General features: G+C 36.9%; 1 protein-coding gene across 1 annotated transcript in view; it reads right to left on the bottom strand.

Annotated features, from left to right (window-relative positions):
- Positions 1 to 16390, bottom strand: part of LOC122790525 — a 793381-nt gene that overhangs the window by 40124 nt on the left and 736867 nt on the right. The window contains exon 9 of the mRNA XM_044058074.1: positions 15291 to 15468. Coding sequence (XP_043914009.1) covers positions 15291 to 15468 — 178 coding nt within the window. The remainder of the gene's footprint in view (positions 1 to 15290; positions 15469 to 16390) is intronic.

The following is a 16390-nucleotide window of genomic DNA, read 5'->3' as shown; positions in this document are numbered from 1 at the left end:
TGGCTCTGTTCTAGATCATAAACTCCAGAGTGGTACAGAGAGACCCACAGCATTTGCTCAATGCTATTGACTAAAACACAAAGTAATTAAGCAAAAATTACCTTAATCTAATCTGAGGAATAAGAAGCTGTGCCACTACCTGTGCAGAAGAAGGTTTGTCCTTGTTCTGGATCACCAGCCACTGCTAGATATTTTCAGTTCTCAAAAGGGTTTTCCATTGTGACTAAAGACCAGTTACATAAGTGATTGCAGTTTCCAGGAGAACACCTATATGACTTGAAGTACAAGGAAAAAAGGCAACATAGTACTGTTTAATAAATTGGCATGGCTACTGTGTGAAACGTATGAAGAACCAAAAACTGTGGATGCAAAAGATGTGTGACACCAACAATCTTTTTCATTTTATTAATTTATTAACCAGATAACTGAACTGTTCCTCAGACTACTTTCACCCATAACCCAAGGCCACAAGGCAAGGGTAAATGCAATATATATAGATAGTTTAGATTAGCCAATAAAGCAGGATGTTTTTGGGGATGTGAAAGGAAACCGGAGTATCTGGAGAAAAAAAAAACAGGCACAGGGAGAGCATGCAAACTCCATACAAACAGTGATCAGAGGTCAAGACTGAACCCTGTATCTGTGAGGCAAAGATCTTAAAACACTGGGCCAGCATGCTGCACTTATTGTATTTACTTATAATGAATGCAAAGAGAAAACTGGAATGATTGATTATTGTTACATATGTTAACAGAACTGGAATTCTTAGTTAAAAAATGGTTGTAAAGGTGGTAATTAATTATACTCTGATTTTTTACAAGTTATGCAGCAGCTGTCAGTATGCTAAGGAGTCTTAATATGTACCTACAGAATAGTAATCCTGGCCAAGCTACATTCTAAAATTTTGCATACTATACACAAGGACATGTGTGATCTCGTGGTAGCTTGGCACTGGTACCTAATGCCAGTGGCACAACAGGTGAAATACTAAGCTTTGGTGTAGAAGGTTGTGTGTTCTATTTCCACACCAGGCAAACTGATTACAGACAGTTCAGTGCAGGATAGGGATGATACTTCACTGTTGAGTATGTCATCTCTCCGATCAGATGTTAAACTGAGACCTCATCTGCTTGAGTTGAAACTGTAGAAAATCCTGAAACGGCACCATGGCTATGGCTGTATGAAGACAAAAAAGCTTAAAAGCAAACGTAGCTTAATTTCGTATAAGTAAAACAAAAGGCCTGAGTACAAAGATGAGCGCTTTCGGCAAGACTTCGCCTTCTTCAGATCATGTAGTACAAAGGTCCATATTGGTTAAAATGACAATAATTAACCGATCATATCTATTGCAATTGACACACCTTCAAAAAATTAACAAATCAAGAAGTCAGACTTAAAAACAGGAACTATGACAGAAAACATATCTAACCAATCCTAAGCTACGAAAGGTTCTAACAACCAATAAAAATTTAATTAGAACCAAAATATGCTGTAGAAATCTTATGCAGATTCAAATTATATAAATCATAAAATGTTAACCTCTACATATTTCAAGTTTAGTGCATGTGTATAATGTGTAGATGAATACTTAATTCCATCTGCTTCCATGGTTAAGCATGATGGTTTACACAAAACTTTTAAAATGATGTATCTATATTTACTTGTAGAGAATAGGTTCATAAGGTCTGAAAAGGGTACGTCCGCATTCACTGTACATTGCTTAAGAGATTAACTGAATAAACCGATCAATGGTTTATTTAGAGTTCAAACAGCCAATCAAAATCGGCCAATAGTCTGCAAAGGAGCTTATACAAGGTTGGAACACTGTAGCGGCAAACGACCGTAACTGTAGCTACGGCCATAGCCATAAACAGCACTGAAAAATGAATCATAGTATTTAAAGATTGCCTAACCACTATTTATTTAGGAACGAGTCTGATATGTGGTTAGACACACTGGTGGCATTGATAACTATTAGAATGCTGATCTATCAGTGTGCAAGCCAGATCGATTTGGCTACAGTACTAAATTTTCCCCTGGTAGCATTAAAATAACCATTAAATTGTTATCCTATCTGTGTGTAAGCCAGCTCAACTATTAGTTCAGCTGAAACATTACTTATTGCATTTACTTGTAAAGTAAGATCTAAAGCCATCTATTATATAACTGTGGTCTTTCTCATGTACAGTGTTCTCTGGGCGTATAAGTAAAACATTATGTATTTAGGAAATGCATATAAAAATTAGGAAATACATAAAAATAGCATATGAGAGTAGACCGTTCATATTTAATTCCACGGTCTTTTCCATATCTACAGTTAGAGTTATACTATAGGCGCTTGCTGTCTGGCTACAGCCAATCACTGATTCACCTAAAAACTATGCAAATCAAAAAGTTAAAGCCATCTGCACTGGCGGATGCAGCCTATTTAATTTACACAGTAAGAGCCAATGAAATTTAGTAGACGTATGCCATGGCCAATCCACGAAAGGCCAATGAGAACCCAATAAGTCCGTAGCTCAACCAATCAAACACGAACAGCTAAATTCTAGACAAAATCAACAAACAAAGACAGAGACCATCCGGTTTCACGGCTATGGCTCCATTCTCAATGGGATAAATTCTAAAGATTAGATAAACACCCATTCCAAGACATTAGTGTTTGTAAAAAAACAAAAATGAAATCCAATCCTTTCCATATCTACAATTGGGTTTATACTATAGGTGCTTGCTGTCTGGCTACAGCCAATCAATGGTTCACCTAAAAACTATTCAAATCAGGAAGTTAAAGCCATCCGCATTGGCGGATGCAGCCTATTACATTAGCACAGCAAGAACCAATCCAATTTTCGCAGACGTATACCATGGCCAATCCACAAAAGGCCAATGAAATCCCAGAAAGTCCGTAGCTCAATCAATCAAACATGAACATCTAGACAAAATCAGTAATTAATGACAGAGACCATCCGTTCCCACAGCCACGACTTCATTCTCAATGGGACCAACTCACAAATTCGATAAACATTTATCCCAAAATATAAATGCCTGCACAAAAACATCCAATCTTATACATTTTGGTGGTCAGTTCTGCATTAATCACCTACAATCAAGTAATTGGTGCTGGCTGAATATCAGTCAGCCAATCTTAATTTCAAACAAGAACTGAACAAAACAGCAGGCTAAGACCATCTGCTTTCATGGCTATGGTCTCTTCCGCATTCACAGTAAGGGCCAATCTAATTAGACAATCGAAAAGAGTGGCCAGTCAACAAATGGCTTATCAGCTCTATATCAAATGAAAGGCTGTCACTTCTGCATTAACGCCTTCATAGTTGAAAATCTTTGTGAAGATCCCACAAAGCTGGTCTATGCATTCTTTCAGCAACCATCCCATCACTCCATCAGGGCCAGCAGCCTTTCTTGGCTTAACCTCTTGGAGCACACATCTTACATGATGCTCTTTTATTGTGAAGGTGTGGATGTAGGAGATTGGTATAGATGACATGAGACTGCTGTGGTCTATTTGCTGGTGCCTAGGTGTGACTGTCTCTGCTGTTTCCACCTCAAAAGGCTGGAGAAATAATTAAGTTCTTCTGCCATCAAGGTATCTCAATCAACAGTCATATAGTTACTGGTTTTATGACTGGTGATGTGCTAAATACCTTGCCATAGTTGTAGTGGGTCCTTGTTGGTGAAGTGGTCCTATATCTTCCTTTTATAGGCTGCTTTAGCCTCTCTGAGGCCTTTCTTTAGGCTGACTCTAACCATGCTGTAAAGGACTCTGTTGCCAGACCTGAAGGCTGTATTGTGGTGCTTGAGAAGAGATCTGACCTCCTTCGTCATCCAGAGCTTCTGATTAGGGTATACATGCATGTGCTTGCTGACAGTGACATTGTCAACACAGGTTTTTATGCAGCAGAGCACTGTTGATATGTACTCTTCCAGAAACTGATCCGTGAAAATGTCCCATTTAGTTCTTTCAAAGCAAATCTGTAGCTGTGAGAGTGCACCTTCCAGACATATTTTAATAATCTTTGTAGTAATCATAAAAATAGTCTAAAATATAATGTTACAAAATGTCTCTTTGTTAATAAAAATAAATGCTCTTACATCATGTGCCTTTACACCCAAAGGAGCTATTCATTTGTCTTCTTTACTTTCAATCCTTACCACGTACTTCTGTTTTTCATTTTGTTCCACCTTGTTTTTGCTACTCCCCTTCTGCCTTTTTTAACTTTCTCTGCACATTTTCTTTTCCATCTCACCACTATTCTTCAGGATTGTCTCTACATCACCCTTTTATATTTTCTCCATAATGTCCACCCAGAAAACATCTCCTTTGTTTTCTGGCTTACTCTGCATCACCATTTCTTTAAGTAAAGCATCCTGCAATCCTCCCAGCTAGAGAGTTGTAATTATACTGATATTCAGCCAGCACCAATTACTTGATTGTATCATTTGTGACTCATCTCCATTAAACAAATTTCTTTGAAACATGTCCTCAGAATCATGTACACATTCTGCATTCTTGATATTTGCTTTCTCCTTCATTCCTGTCACCTCTCCATCATCCCCTTCTCTCTCCATCTGCCTCCCTGTTTCTCCAGACTGACTCTGCACCTGGAATGGAAACAGGAAATGATCCTGCAAAATGGGTCCCACTTGCAACAAAAACAAGTAGGTGGAAGTTCTCTGATGCCTTGGCCAAATTTCCCTAATAGTATAAGTACCACCTTAGGTATCCCTTGAAAAGAGGCTACTAGCCTAGTGGGACTAACCTGGCCAACAAAAGAAAAATAAATAAATAAATAAAAATAATGAAGATTTAGCCGTAAGCAGTGCTGGGTGCGAAAGAGCTCAAATCCCATCACTGTCATCATTCCTACATGATAATGGAATATTCATCATGGGACAGTATTCATTCTAACTTTGTGGGTTCTTTAGGAAGGCTCGGTGTTCCTAATTACATTGGATACACGGGTGGCTAGAAGAACTCTTTATAGGAGTTGGCAAAAAAACAGACATATAAGTACATCACTACAAGTGATTACTGTCCAGGTTGCACAAGAATTGAAAATGTTCTTGAAGCAAAACTCCCCAAATGGTTGGATGTAAACTTTGTGCATGTGTTCAAGAAAGCTGTTAAAGCTATGAGCTCCTATGGTTAGACCCTGTAGTGTAAGTTTTCTTATTGTTTATTGCACTCTCATACATGGCAAACATCAGTGCAGCATCCAGCACTGTTATTCTGAAACAACAAATTGTACTCCAGGCAGAATCTAGTAAAAACAATATGCACAGGTAAGCACATAACCTTTAATCTCAGCATACAAAGGAGAGGACAATGAGAAGACTAGCTGTAGTTCAGCAGCAGTTCAGAAGAAATGGTATAACTGTCAAATGGTAACTGGACCTCAAAGTTTCAATGACTGAGATTCCAAAGTATCGTCTTGGTATGGGGTATACCAAATACCTGTATATGTCTGCCTATCTATCTATCTGTGTATGTATGTGTATATATATATATATATATATATATATATATATATATTAGAATGCTTGACTGGGCAAAGCACATTTTCAGTGGAGGCCCAGGGAGAAAAGGTCCATTACAGTACATTTATATTAGCAAGTGTATTTGGACAGTTCTCAGAAAAAAACAGCAGTTAAATTTTCAGAAAAAACAAAAACATAATTATAAGACAGGTATATACACATCAATATGTAAAAATGTATACATTTATGGTGCTCTAAATTCTTATATGAAGTAAATGGATTAATTACTTTATAACTGAAAATGTACCATATGGTGTATTTAGGTAAGCACTGCAAGGAGGTACAGACATTTTGAGAGTATAGATAGACTTTAGAGTGTGGTAGAGGAGATGAGATAAGAGGTTAGAAAATATTTAGGTGACATGAGAAAAACGGAGAAGGAGGTGTATATGACTGGAAAGGGAGTAGGTTAAGATGAGGAAGAACAATGTTGGAAATGCTACGATTTTGGAGAGTCAGCATGGTGCTGAGCATGAAAGTAACAATTTGAGATTGTGGCACCCACAAGAGCAAAACCCAAAAAATGGAGACTGAATGGCAGAAAGATTAGGCTTTGATATATGAAGTCAGAGCTGCCATTTCTCAGAATATTCTCTTTTCTCCAAGAAGTTAGTGTATATATAACTTCAAGGGGAAAACATGGCTTGCCCCCCTATATGGGAGGTGAAGTGGAGCTTGTCCCCATATAGAGGATGAAGTATGGCTTGCCCTCCCACAAAAAGAAATTTTAAGAAGAGCGATTTTTGAGATTTGCTCTTCTCCTGTGTTTTCAGTCTTTTTTTTCAGCTTATCGACACTCAGCATTTTGAGCACCAACATTTCAATAGGGAGCCAAGTGTGAGCATGACCACAATTTATTCAGATGTAGTTTGAGCAGGCTTATAAATGAGTTTATATCATATTCTTGAGTTTTCAGGACCTTAAATTTCATATGGTCATTATTCTGAGACCAGTGAGGTTACAGACATATTATCCTGACCACCTTAGGAGGGCCCATTTTACATATTAGAAACAGTTAAAAAATATGGGTTCCTATTACGTTATCGAAGTTTTACAACTTCGAACGGAATATGGTAAAGCCCATATGTTCGAAGTTGTAGAACTTCGAATACTTAAAAAAAAAAGAAAAAAATTACCTGTGGGTTGTAAGCAGGGGACAAGCCCCCCTACACCCCCTGCTATTTAAATATACCAACTACGACATCGCAATACAGTGTAGCAAAGAGAAATCTTCCCTTTCAGTACTGTACTGCATTGTAGTCCAGTCTAGAAGTTGGGGAGTGCAGGGGGCTTGCCCCCCTGCTTACAACCATTAGGTAAGTTTTTTCTTTCTTTTTTTTTTATTTTCGAACTTTTACAACTTTGAACATATAGGTTTGACCATATGGCATTCGAAGTTGTAAAACTTCGATAACGTAATGGGAACCCAAAAAATATTACCCATTGCGATAAATATATAATTAGTGACATGATATTGATCGGCTGTTTATTAAAAATAAAAACAAATATATTATGAGTGGATTATTGAATGTATTTATATATGTATAATACATACACACACACATATATATATATATATATATATATATATATATATATATGTGTGTGTGTGTATATATATATATATATATATATATATATATATATATATACATACATATATATGTATATATATGCATACACACACACACACACACACACACACACACACACACACACACACACACACACACACATTTTTATTATATTTTGGTGTTTTCTACTGTATGTGTATGTTTTTTTTAAACTGGTAATACATTTTGGTTGGAGTTTTATATTGCTCTGATTAATATTTCTTTAACTATTTGTAATATATAATGTGATTTGATTATGAATGATTTTAGCACCATTTTTTCTATTTAAACCTTGCAGGAATTAATTCGCTTAGTTATTATGGTTGGGAGTTTTACATTGCTCTGATTAATATTTCTTTAACTATTTGTAATATGTAATGTGATTTGATTGTGAATGATTTTAGCACCATTTTTTCTATTTAAACCTAAGGAAATGATATACATGTACTCTGATGAAGTTCCAGTTATTGGAGGAATGAAAATGCTTAGTTATTAAAGCTGTGGACCTTTACAGGTTGGCATTTTTAATTGTTATTAATGAATTAAAAAAATGGGGTGACACGTTAGGCTGACCAGCTGGAATATTCAAAGCTAATTAAAACAAATATTAGAAAGAACAATACTGGCCACCCTACCAAGCACGTCATCTTAAAACCTTGGAAGTGAATAGTATATTTGTGACTGGAGCACAATTAGATTGCTAATTAGCATGACAAACCTGATATTTCACTGGGTTAAAAACTTTGAAAGTGACCAAGCCTTGAGAAATCAGAGCTTGAACATGTACCTGAATCCACAAGCAATATAATATAAGTAGGCCTGCGCATAAAATATTACATCAATAACCTCCCCTAGTCTACAAGACAAGAAGTAACTTACATCAGTGACACAACCTAAATCCTAATAAATAAATGATAAACCAAATCAAAACCAAAATAAACACCCACCCACAAAGAGAATACAGAAAATTCATGTAATCAAAAATAAAATAAATAAATAAAATAAAAATCCTAAAGCAGTCACAAAAATAAAATCCAAATAAGCGGGTGATAAATCCCCTAGAAAGTAAACATGAGAAAACCAAAGCACAAGTACAGAATAAAAATAAATTGAATAACAACAAAAATAAATATAAGCATGGACAAAATCAAAAATAAACACAATGATCAAAGCCAGCTAAGTCCCTTTCCTGGGGTAAAATCAGAACCAACAGACACCATACATACCAAGAAGTATAGGCAGTAATAAAAATAAAGTTAAAAATAAAATTAAAACCAAGTCAGAAAAAAAATCAAAGGAGGAAATTAGAAACTATACCAAACCATAAACAAGTACATTTTGAAGACAAGAAAATGAGCTGAAAGCAAAGTAATAAACCTAAGTTGACATGCATTCTAAAAAGAATAACCAGTAAATAAGTACATTTCAACACCAAGCAGAAGACAAACAAAATAAACCTTTGTTAACTAAATTTAACGCCTATATGTTATAAAGTACATGAAGCTGTTTAACCACCAAGAAGATCCACAGACAGAAAGCAAAAGACAACAGCAGAGTCATGAGAAAAGACAGGAAGGGAGGATTCTGATTGTGTGAGAATGTGTGCTGCTTAAGGCATGTAAAATAAAAAATAAAGAAATCTGCAGTAGTTGACTATTGTGAGTCCTGATAAACAGAAAAATAAAATTAAACTCAATAACAAGCCTTATAAAACCATGGGACCACTAATCCTCAGGTTAGAGCAGTACTTTCATCTGAAGGGGTTCATCAGATTATGTTAAAACTGAGTTTCTAATAAAGTAACAATGTCATAATAAAAACAAGTAACAATAATAATAGTAAATATAATAAAATAAATAAAACTAGGGATCACTGCAGCCACTTGAGCCCTAGCTAATTGAATTGCACTAACGCATAGCTGGGGACTTGAACAGCTGTTATCCTGTGGAAGTAGCTTCTCGAGCTTCTACTGGAATATGATTTTAGCCAAGCAGCTGCCATGCCATCTGCTCATGTCCTAGGAGGTAAACTGTAGGAAGTGCTCACAGACCAGATAAGTGGGGAAGGGGAGCAGGAAGGGTGATAAAAAGTTTAGGGAGGAAGACAAGGAGTGTAATGTAGACTTCAGAGTTAAGGAGGGGGACTGGGATGGGGAGAGGCGGATTTTAACTTTAGGGAGCTATTGTGACTTTAGTGTTAGGGATTCGGATGAAGATTTTAGGTTTACACGGTGATGGTTGATGGAAGGGGGAGTGGATTTTAGGTTTAGGGGCTGATCCTAAATGGGAGGGGGAAGTTGACTTTATGTTTACAGAACTATCATTACTTTAGAGTTAGATAGGTAGAGGGTGAGGGAATTTTAGATTTAGGGAGGGATGGGGGACTTTAGAGCTCGGCACTGGGTGGGAGTGTTTAGGGCTGGGATGAGGGCTCTGATAAAGATAATAAACATTAGGGTAAAAGAGTTACTGGGAGTTACAGCACTTGCTGAAAGGAGCGAGTAGCAGCAAGGACATGTGTCTTGAGAAAATGTGTCTTAAGCACGTAGCAGACTCATAAAAGTATAAAATAAAACTAAATATAAATGCAGTAATAAATATAAACGCAAGTATTTATAAAGATAAATGGGGAAAAGAACAAGAGTAACACCAAAGTAAATAGAAAATGCTACAAAAATACATCAGTCAAAAATAATTAAATACGTGTAATCAAAAATAACAAAACTAACTACTAATATAAAAAAACAAATTAAATAAAAATAGAAATGAAAATAAAACTGACGGTAACAAAAACAAAACTAGAACTGTCAGTAATAAATCTAATTAAAAGATACAAACCAATGTAAATAAAATCTGTAAACCAAACTGAGTATATGGGACCAGAAATAGATAAAAAAATGACATCCAATACAATGAAACTCAAAAACTGTCCAAGCCAAGTAAGGCAAAAGACAAGATCAGCAAAACATTTTATGATCCATTTTCTTGAGCTGAAGCACATGCTTGCTAGAACAAATAGCATTAAGTCTGGGTGGGTTAGAGATGTTGACACAAATCTGACAATCCAGCTAATTCTTTTCCAGGCTGGCATTACAGTCCCCTCTAGTGAACTCATCTTAACAATGCCCAAAATATAAAACAAAAAACAAGTACGCCCAAGGAATTTAGTACTATGCTTAGCAACAAGGTTCTTGCTTAAGTTATTTCTAATCTCAGAAATGTGTTGGGCTGCCCTTCTTTTCAGCTTAGGAATTTTTTTTTCCCATGTAGGTTGCAGAACATTTGGAGTATTGGGATGAGTACATGACCTTCTCATTGCTACAATTCCTAGTCACGTTGGTTTTAATGTTTTACCTGAGCTAGGTTAAAAGGGAAAAAATGACTACACCACATAAATTCACAGAAAGTGCAGAAAGGGTGGCCACATTTAAAAATACTAAGAATCTCACTACTGTACTGTCTCTGTTGAAAAAACGTTCTAAGTAATCTGTGGTATTCTTGCCTTTTTGGAAACAAAAGAAGAGACAGGGTTGAGAATCTTGCTCATAAGTCTGTTATTAGACATAATGGACCAGTTGTCTCAAATAACTCTTTTAAATCTCATGAGCATCTGTGCCGAAAGTGAGGGTCATGCTTTTTTCCAGATTTTCTTTACTTTGGTCAGTGTAAAGAGAACCATAACCACACAGCTGTCTTTTTGGGTTCAGATAGGGAAATATCTCTAATTTTAAAGTCCGTATTAGGATTAATAATAAGTCTAATGGTAGCACTTTCATATCTGCCTCACATGGAACCATCTGTGGAGGTCATACAGGTCTTAATGAAATTCCCAATTTCCTTAGATACCTGAGACATCCTCATTCCCTGAAGTTTAATTACCCTTCATTTGGTCACTTGTGAGTGCATGCTGCTGGCATGAAAAAGTAAATTAACCCAAGTAGGCTTCTGTTATAAATTATGGTGAAGTTCTTGTGACTGCAATTGCTTGTGCACAGTGTGATCAAGAAAACTGACCTTTTGCATATTACAATGGGTTAAAAAAAAGTTGATTGTCCAATATGAGCAAAAGAATCATTTAAAGCATCCACAGACTCTTCACATACAATAAAGACTTCAGAAATGATTCTCAATGCTTGCAGAGTGAGTGATATTACACCTGTACTTAATCTGTTACCAGGACTCACTAAGAGTGGCTAGACTAAGGTTACCATATTTGATTATATGAAAAAGAGGATGAAAAAATATGTGCTGGTATTATACCAGCACATATTTTTTTTGTCCTCTTAGGGTTACGCCAGATTCTTCACATTAGGTGAAGAGCAAAAAAAAAAGTCTTTAGTCTTTAATGCAGGACATCGCAGTTCCACATTAAAGACAAGTAGCTCCATGTTTGGCGATATTTGATTGGCCCATATGTCGGTATACGAGCCAATCAAAAACTCGCACAGCGGACCCTCTTCTGTTCAATGCGGAACATCAAGCAGTTCCGCACTGAACAGAGCTCCATTTTTTGATTGGCTCGTATACCAGTATACAAGACAATCAAAAACTTGCAAAGCAGACCCTCTTCTGTTCAATGTGGAACATCAAGCAGTTCCGCTTTGAACAGAGCTCCATTTTTTGATTGGCTCACATACCGGTATGCGAGCCAATCAAACACTTGCACAGCGGACCCTCTTCTGTTCAATGCGGAGCATCAAGCAGTTCCGCTTTGAACAGAGCTCCGTTTTTTGATTGGCTCATATACCAGTATACAAGCCAATCAAAAAAAAAAGAAAGCAGAGGAAAGAGGAAATAGGGATGTCTGGTTTTTGAAAATTCCACGATTTGTCCAGGTTTTTGAAAAACCCAGACAAATCGCAGAATTTTCAAAAACCACCCGAATAGGAGCCCAAAAAAGAGGACGTGTCCGGGGAAACCTGGATGTATGGTAACCCTAGGCTGGACAGGCAGTGGAAGAATGGAAGGAGAAGGTAGGTGCGCTGCTGTTCTAGCCACAACAAATTGTTACCATTCATGTCACCACTGAATAAGGGAAGCATGCAAGAGATACTAAGGGGAACTAAACACCAAATCACCACAGAAATGGAAACAGATAACAGGATGTATGGAGAAATGGGCCTGTATGTGGATGCCTGCCTGTTTTTAAGCAAAAATAAAAAGTCAGATAGTCAGTTTGGCCTTACTACTGGAATGTATTTCGTGGTTTTATAAGAGGTAAGGGGTGGGGTTGGAGGCAAGTACATAAACATGTTTCTGGTGGGAACACTATTGTTGATCAAGTTAACTTTTATCACATATTAAACCCAAACATATTTATATCTATGCAAACAAAACCGAGAGAACACTAGCGAAGAAAATGATCAAAATAACAAACTTCCGTCGGCATCTGTGGAATGTAAATAAAGTTAATAACTTTCTAAAACAATCATCAGAAATAATGCAGCAAGTAGAATCAGTAATTGAGCGCGCTTTTGTTTTTTATTTATTTAAGAACTTCTTCAGAATAAATAAACTGTGCAATTTTCAGAGTTAAAATAGTGTTAGTAAACAATAGAAATAATCTAGTCCAATCAAAATCACAGTTCAGCCCCTTAAACCATGATGATAGAGTAATTATGAAAGTTTCATTACTCACACATATGTATAAGGTGAGTGTTCCTCAACAGGAAACCTGAGTAGCAAAAAGTATGTCTGATCTAATATATAAAATAATCAACAAATAGGTTGTTGTATCTTTCGGCTTTTCCCCAGTTAGGGGTCGCCAAAGCGGAACTCCGGTCTGCTAATGATTGGCAGCAGATTTTTACGTACAGAGTTGCCAGCCCTGACGTACAACCTTCAACGAAGGTACGCCTATTCACGCATGTCTCTACACAGAAGACACTTTAGCTGAGAATCGAACAAATAGGTAATACTAGAGAATTAATAAGTAATTAAGAAATAAACAGCTCAAAACAATATATATAAAACTGCAGTCCTTAATACATAATAATGGAAATCAGTTCTCACTGTTGCCATCGGAGTACACATCCCAATCCACAAGGGGGGATCCACCTTGGATCATCAGTCTGACAAGCCTTATCTGCAAGGCCATGATCATGGAACTTATAAACAAAGACATTGGCAACCTTCAAACACTGGACCCCACCCAGTTTGGGTTTGTGAAGGGCCAATCTTGTCTCCTGAACCTGATTGACTTCTTTTAATCAGTCTCCAGAGCCATGGACAAGGATAAGGTTGTCCACACAGCCTATCTAGACCTTGCCAAGGCTTTTGACACCACCCCCACTCTGGAATCATAGATAAACTTACTAAGTTGGGCATTAATCCCTATGTCACCCAATGGGTTGCTAAATGGCTTACTGATAGAACCCACACTATAAAAGTAGCTGACTCCAAATCCAGCTCCAGACAAGTGACAAGTGGAGTACCTCAGGGTTCAGTCCTGGGGCCGCTCTTGTTTGGCATCTACTTCTCTGAAGTACAGGTCAACACTAAGGGACTCTGGCTAACAAAGTTTGCAGATGACTGCAAACTGGGAGCCATTATTGAATCCCAAATGATGTGGATACTCTACAAAAGGGCCTTACAGAAACAGATGCTTGGTGCCAGAGCCATGGGCTCAAGCTCAATGCCAAGAAATGTATTGTTATCCCCTTTGGGAAAAAACATGTATCCATGAATTACCATATAGGTGGCAGTACACTAAACACAGAAAGTGTGATAAGAGACTTAGGGACACAGGTGGACAGTGGTCTCAAAATCCTTCTATGTGGCACACCTCATCACGAAGGGCTTTTCATCCAGAAAAAGGAGGTCATTGTCCCACTGTACTCATCCCTCATTAGACCCATTATAGAATACAACGCCCCATTTGGTATGTACCTCTCAAGACATCTGCAACAACTGGAAAGGCCTCAGAAATACCTCACTAAAAGAATCACAGGCCTAAAGCAGATGCTACAAGGCCATGTCAAACCCAGAGCTGTTGGACATGAGGGATCTAAACCTTGTCATCACAATAAACAAAACATGCTGGAGGGATAGGTTCCTGACCCAGAGACTCCCCAGACTCTGGAATAGATTGCCCATACATGTCAAGCAGAGTGCCTCTTTGGACCTCTTCAAAAGGAACCTTGACGACTGGATGGGAGAAAGGAAATTCATGCCAGGGATCTGCTAGACAGGGGTCCAGGAAAGTAAATAATGTGGGAAGAAATAGCCCTGATAGCCTAGTACCAACCTATGAACCTATGAACATTTTAAGTTAGAGGCATCATTTAACCCTGGGGAGGACTCATCTATATCTATATCTATATGAATACCTGTATACAAGTATGTATTTGCATGCTATCAATATCTTAGTATAGCAAAGATTGCTTTGTCAGGAGTGCTACACAATGTTGTGAAGCTACACAAATCAGGGATGAGGGAAAAGGTTGCCTTCTTTTCTAGCAATTGTTCTTTTTCTGTGAGTTTGTGAGACCTTGGTGATTGCATAGAGATCTGGGGTACAGCAGTAGTATACATTCTAATATTTTGCATTGTTTAGTACAGCAGTTTGTTAAGATTATGATTTTTACTTCTGTTAAACATTATACTTCATATTTTGTAGCTCAACAAATGCAGATATGGTCATTCATTAAGGATTCTTCTGGAGGAAATATGCTGCATACTTGGGACCTTGGTAAGGATCAGAAACCTTTTCGGGACAGTAAAAGATTTTGAACCCATCAGCCTTTAGAGATTAGAATTGTGCATTTAGCAAGTCTGATCCTGTACAAGTTCACAAAATCTCATTATTGCACTTAAGTTCTTGAGATAGGTCATAAAGGTCAATGCAGTCATGGGGCACTTCAAGTGTAGGGGCTATAAGACAGCAGTCTTTTTTCAGTAAGGAAGATACGCAGCCATGGTTGCTCTCTTAGTCATGGATATTAAAAAAATGTGGCACAAATGAAGAAAACTAGATTCGGTGAATACATTCATAAGTTTTTAAAACAAAACACATCATTAAAACTGAAAGCCTATACACAAGTGATTAAAAATTAGCTGCAAAACTAGGAGTTTATACAATCATAATTTTAACTATTGTTCTTGTCATACTAGACACTCTTACCATGTTTTCCAGCGTAACTTCTGTCAAAGCCGTGCTTGTTGATTGACATGCAGGCTTCCTCACTTGTTCCGTGAAAGACTGTTACTTCATTAACACCATCTGGTTTATTCTTTTTTTTCATTGCTTTCTTCTTTATTTCATAAGCATAGCGTAGCCAAACATTTTGAATTCTTTCAATCTAACAATAGATGAAACAGCAAAATGAAAAGCACTGTGGCTCTAAAACATATGGCAAACAAAAACATTCTTGTCACAGTAAAGCCTGCATCCAAAAGTCAGATGATGAGAAATTATATTATTTAAATCTTCTGGGTAAAGAAAACTATATTTGTGTGTGTGTGTGTGTGTGTGTGTGTGTGTGTGTGTGTGTGTGTGTGTGTGTGTGTGTGTGTGTCTCTGTGTCTGTGTCTGTGTGTTTTGCACCATAGGGATACTTTTCATGTGGAAACAAAACACAGATTTACTGTCATAAAACATTGAAAGCCTGACACACATTGCCTCTAGTGGTGTTATCTACTTACCTTCTTTTCTACAAGACAAGTTCATGGTATAATTATTGAACAAGTAGGAATTTTACTACTCATTTCCATGCATTCTGATTGGTTGGAATTTGTTATATCACAACCAAAAAAAATAAAAAATATAATCCAAATATAACAACCGAAAACAGGATCCAACACAGATTTATTGGATAGTCTCTCGAGAATACTATCAAATACATTTACACACATATTTATACCATAAAAAATTAATTAAACAATTTAACAATTAATTACAAAAAAACTTTCCAGTTGCATTCTGCATTAATTCCACTAAGTGTCATAGTACCATATTTTAATATACAAACTGTTTCTTTATATAAAAGTTTCTTTTTAACTATTTCATCATTTTTATCTACAACAATATGTTCTAGAATAGTAGCAGACATGCCTTGTGGGTCACTGTTATGATAATCCTTAAAATGCATTGCAAGAGGACTTTCTATTTTTTTATTTTTAATGTCTCTTACATGCTCCTGCAACCTCACTTTATGTAAAATAATCCACACGGACACTTCAATGCATATACAACTGCTTCTGTGTTGCATGAAAATTTTCCAG

The sequence above is a fragment of the Protopterus annectens genome, chromosome 16.part0 (assembly GCF_019279795.1).
Source record: "Protopterus annectens isolate FY-2018-M chromosome 16.part0, PAN1.0, whole genome shotgun sequence".
NCBI lineage: Eukaryota > Metazoa > Chordata > Ceratodontiformes > Protopteridae > Protopterus > Protopterus annectens.
This window is presented reverse-complemented; position numbering and strand designations above follow the sequence as displayed.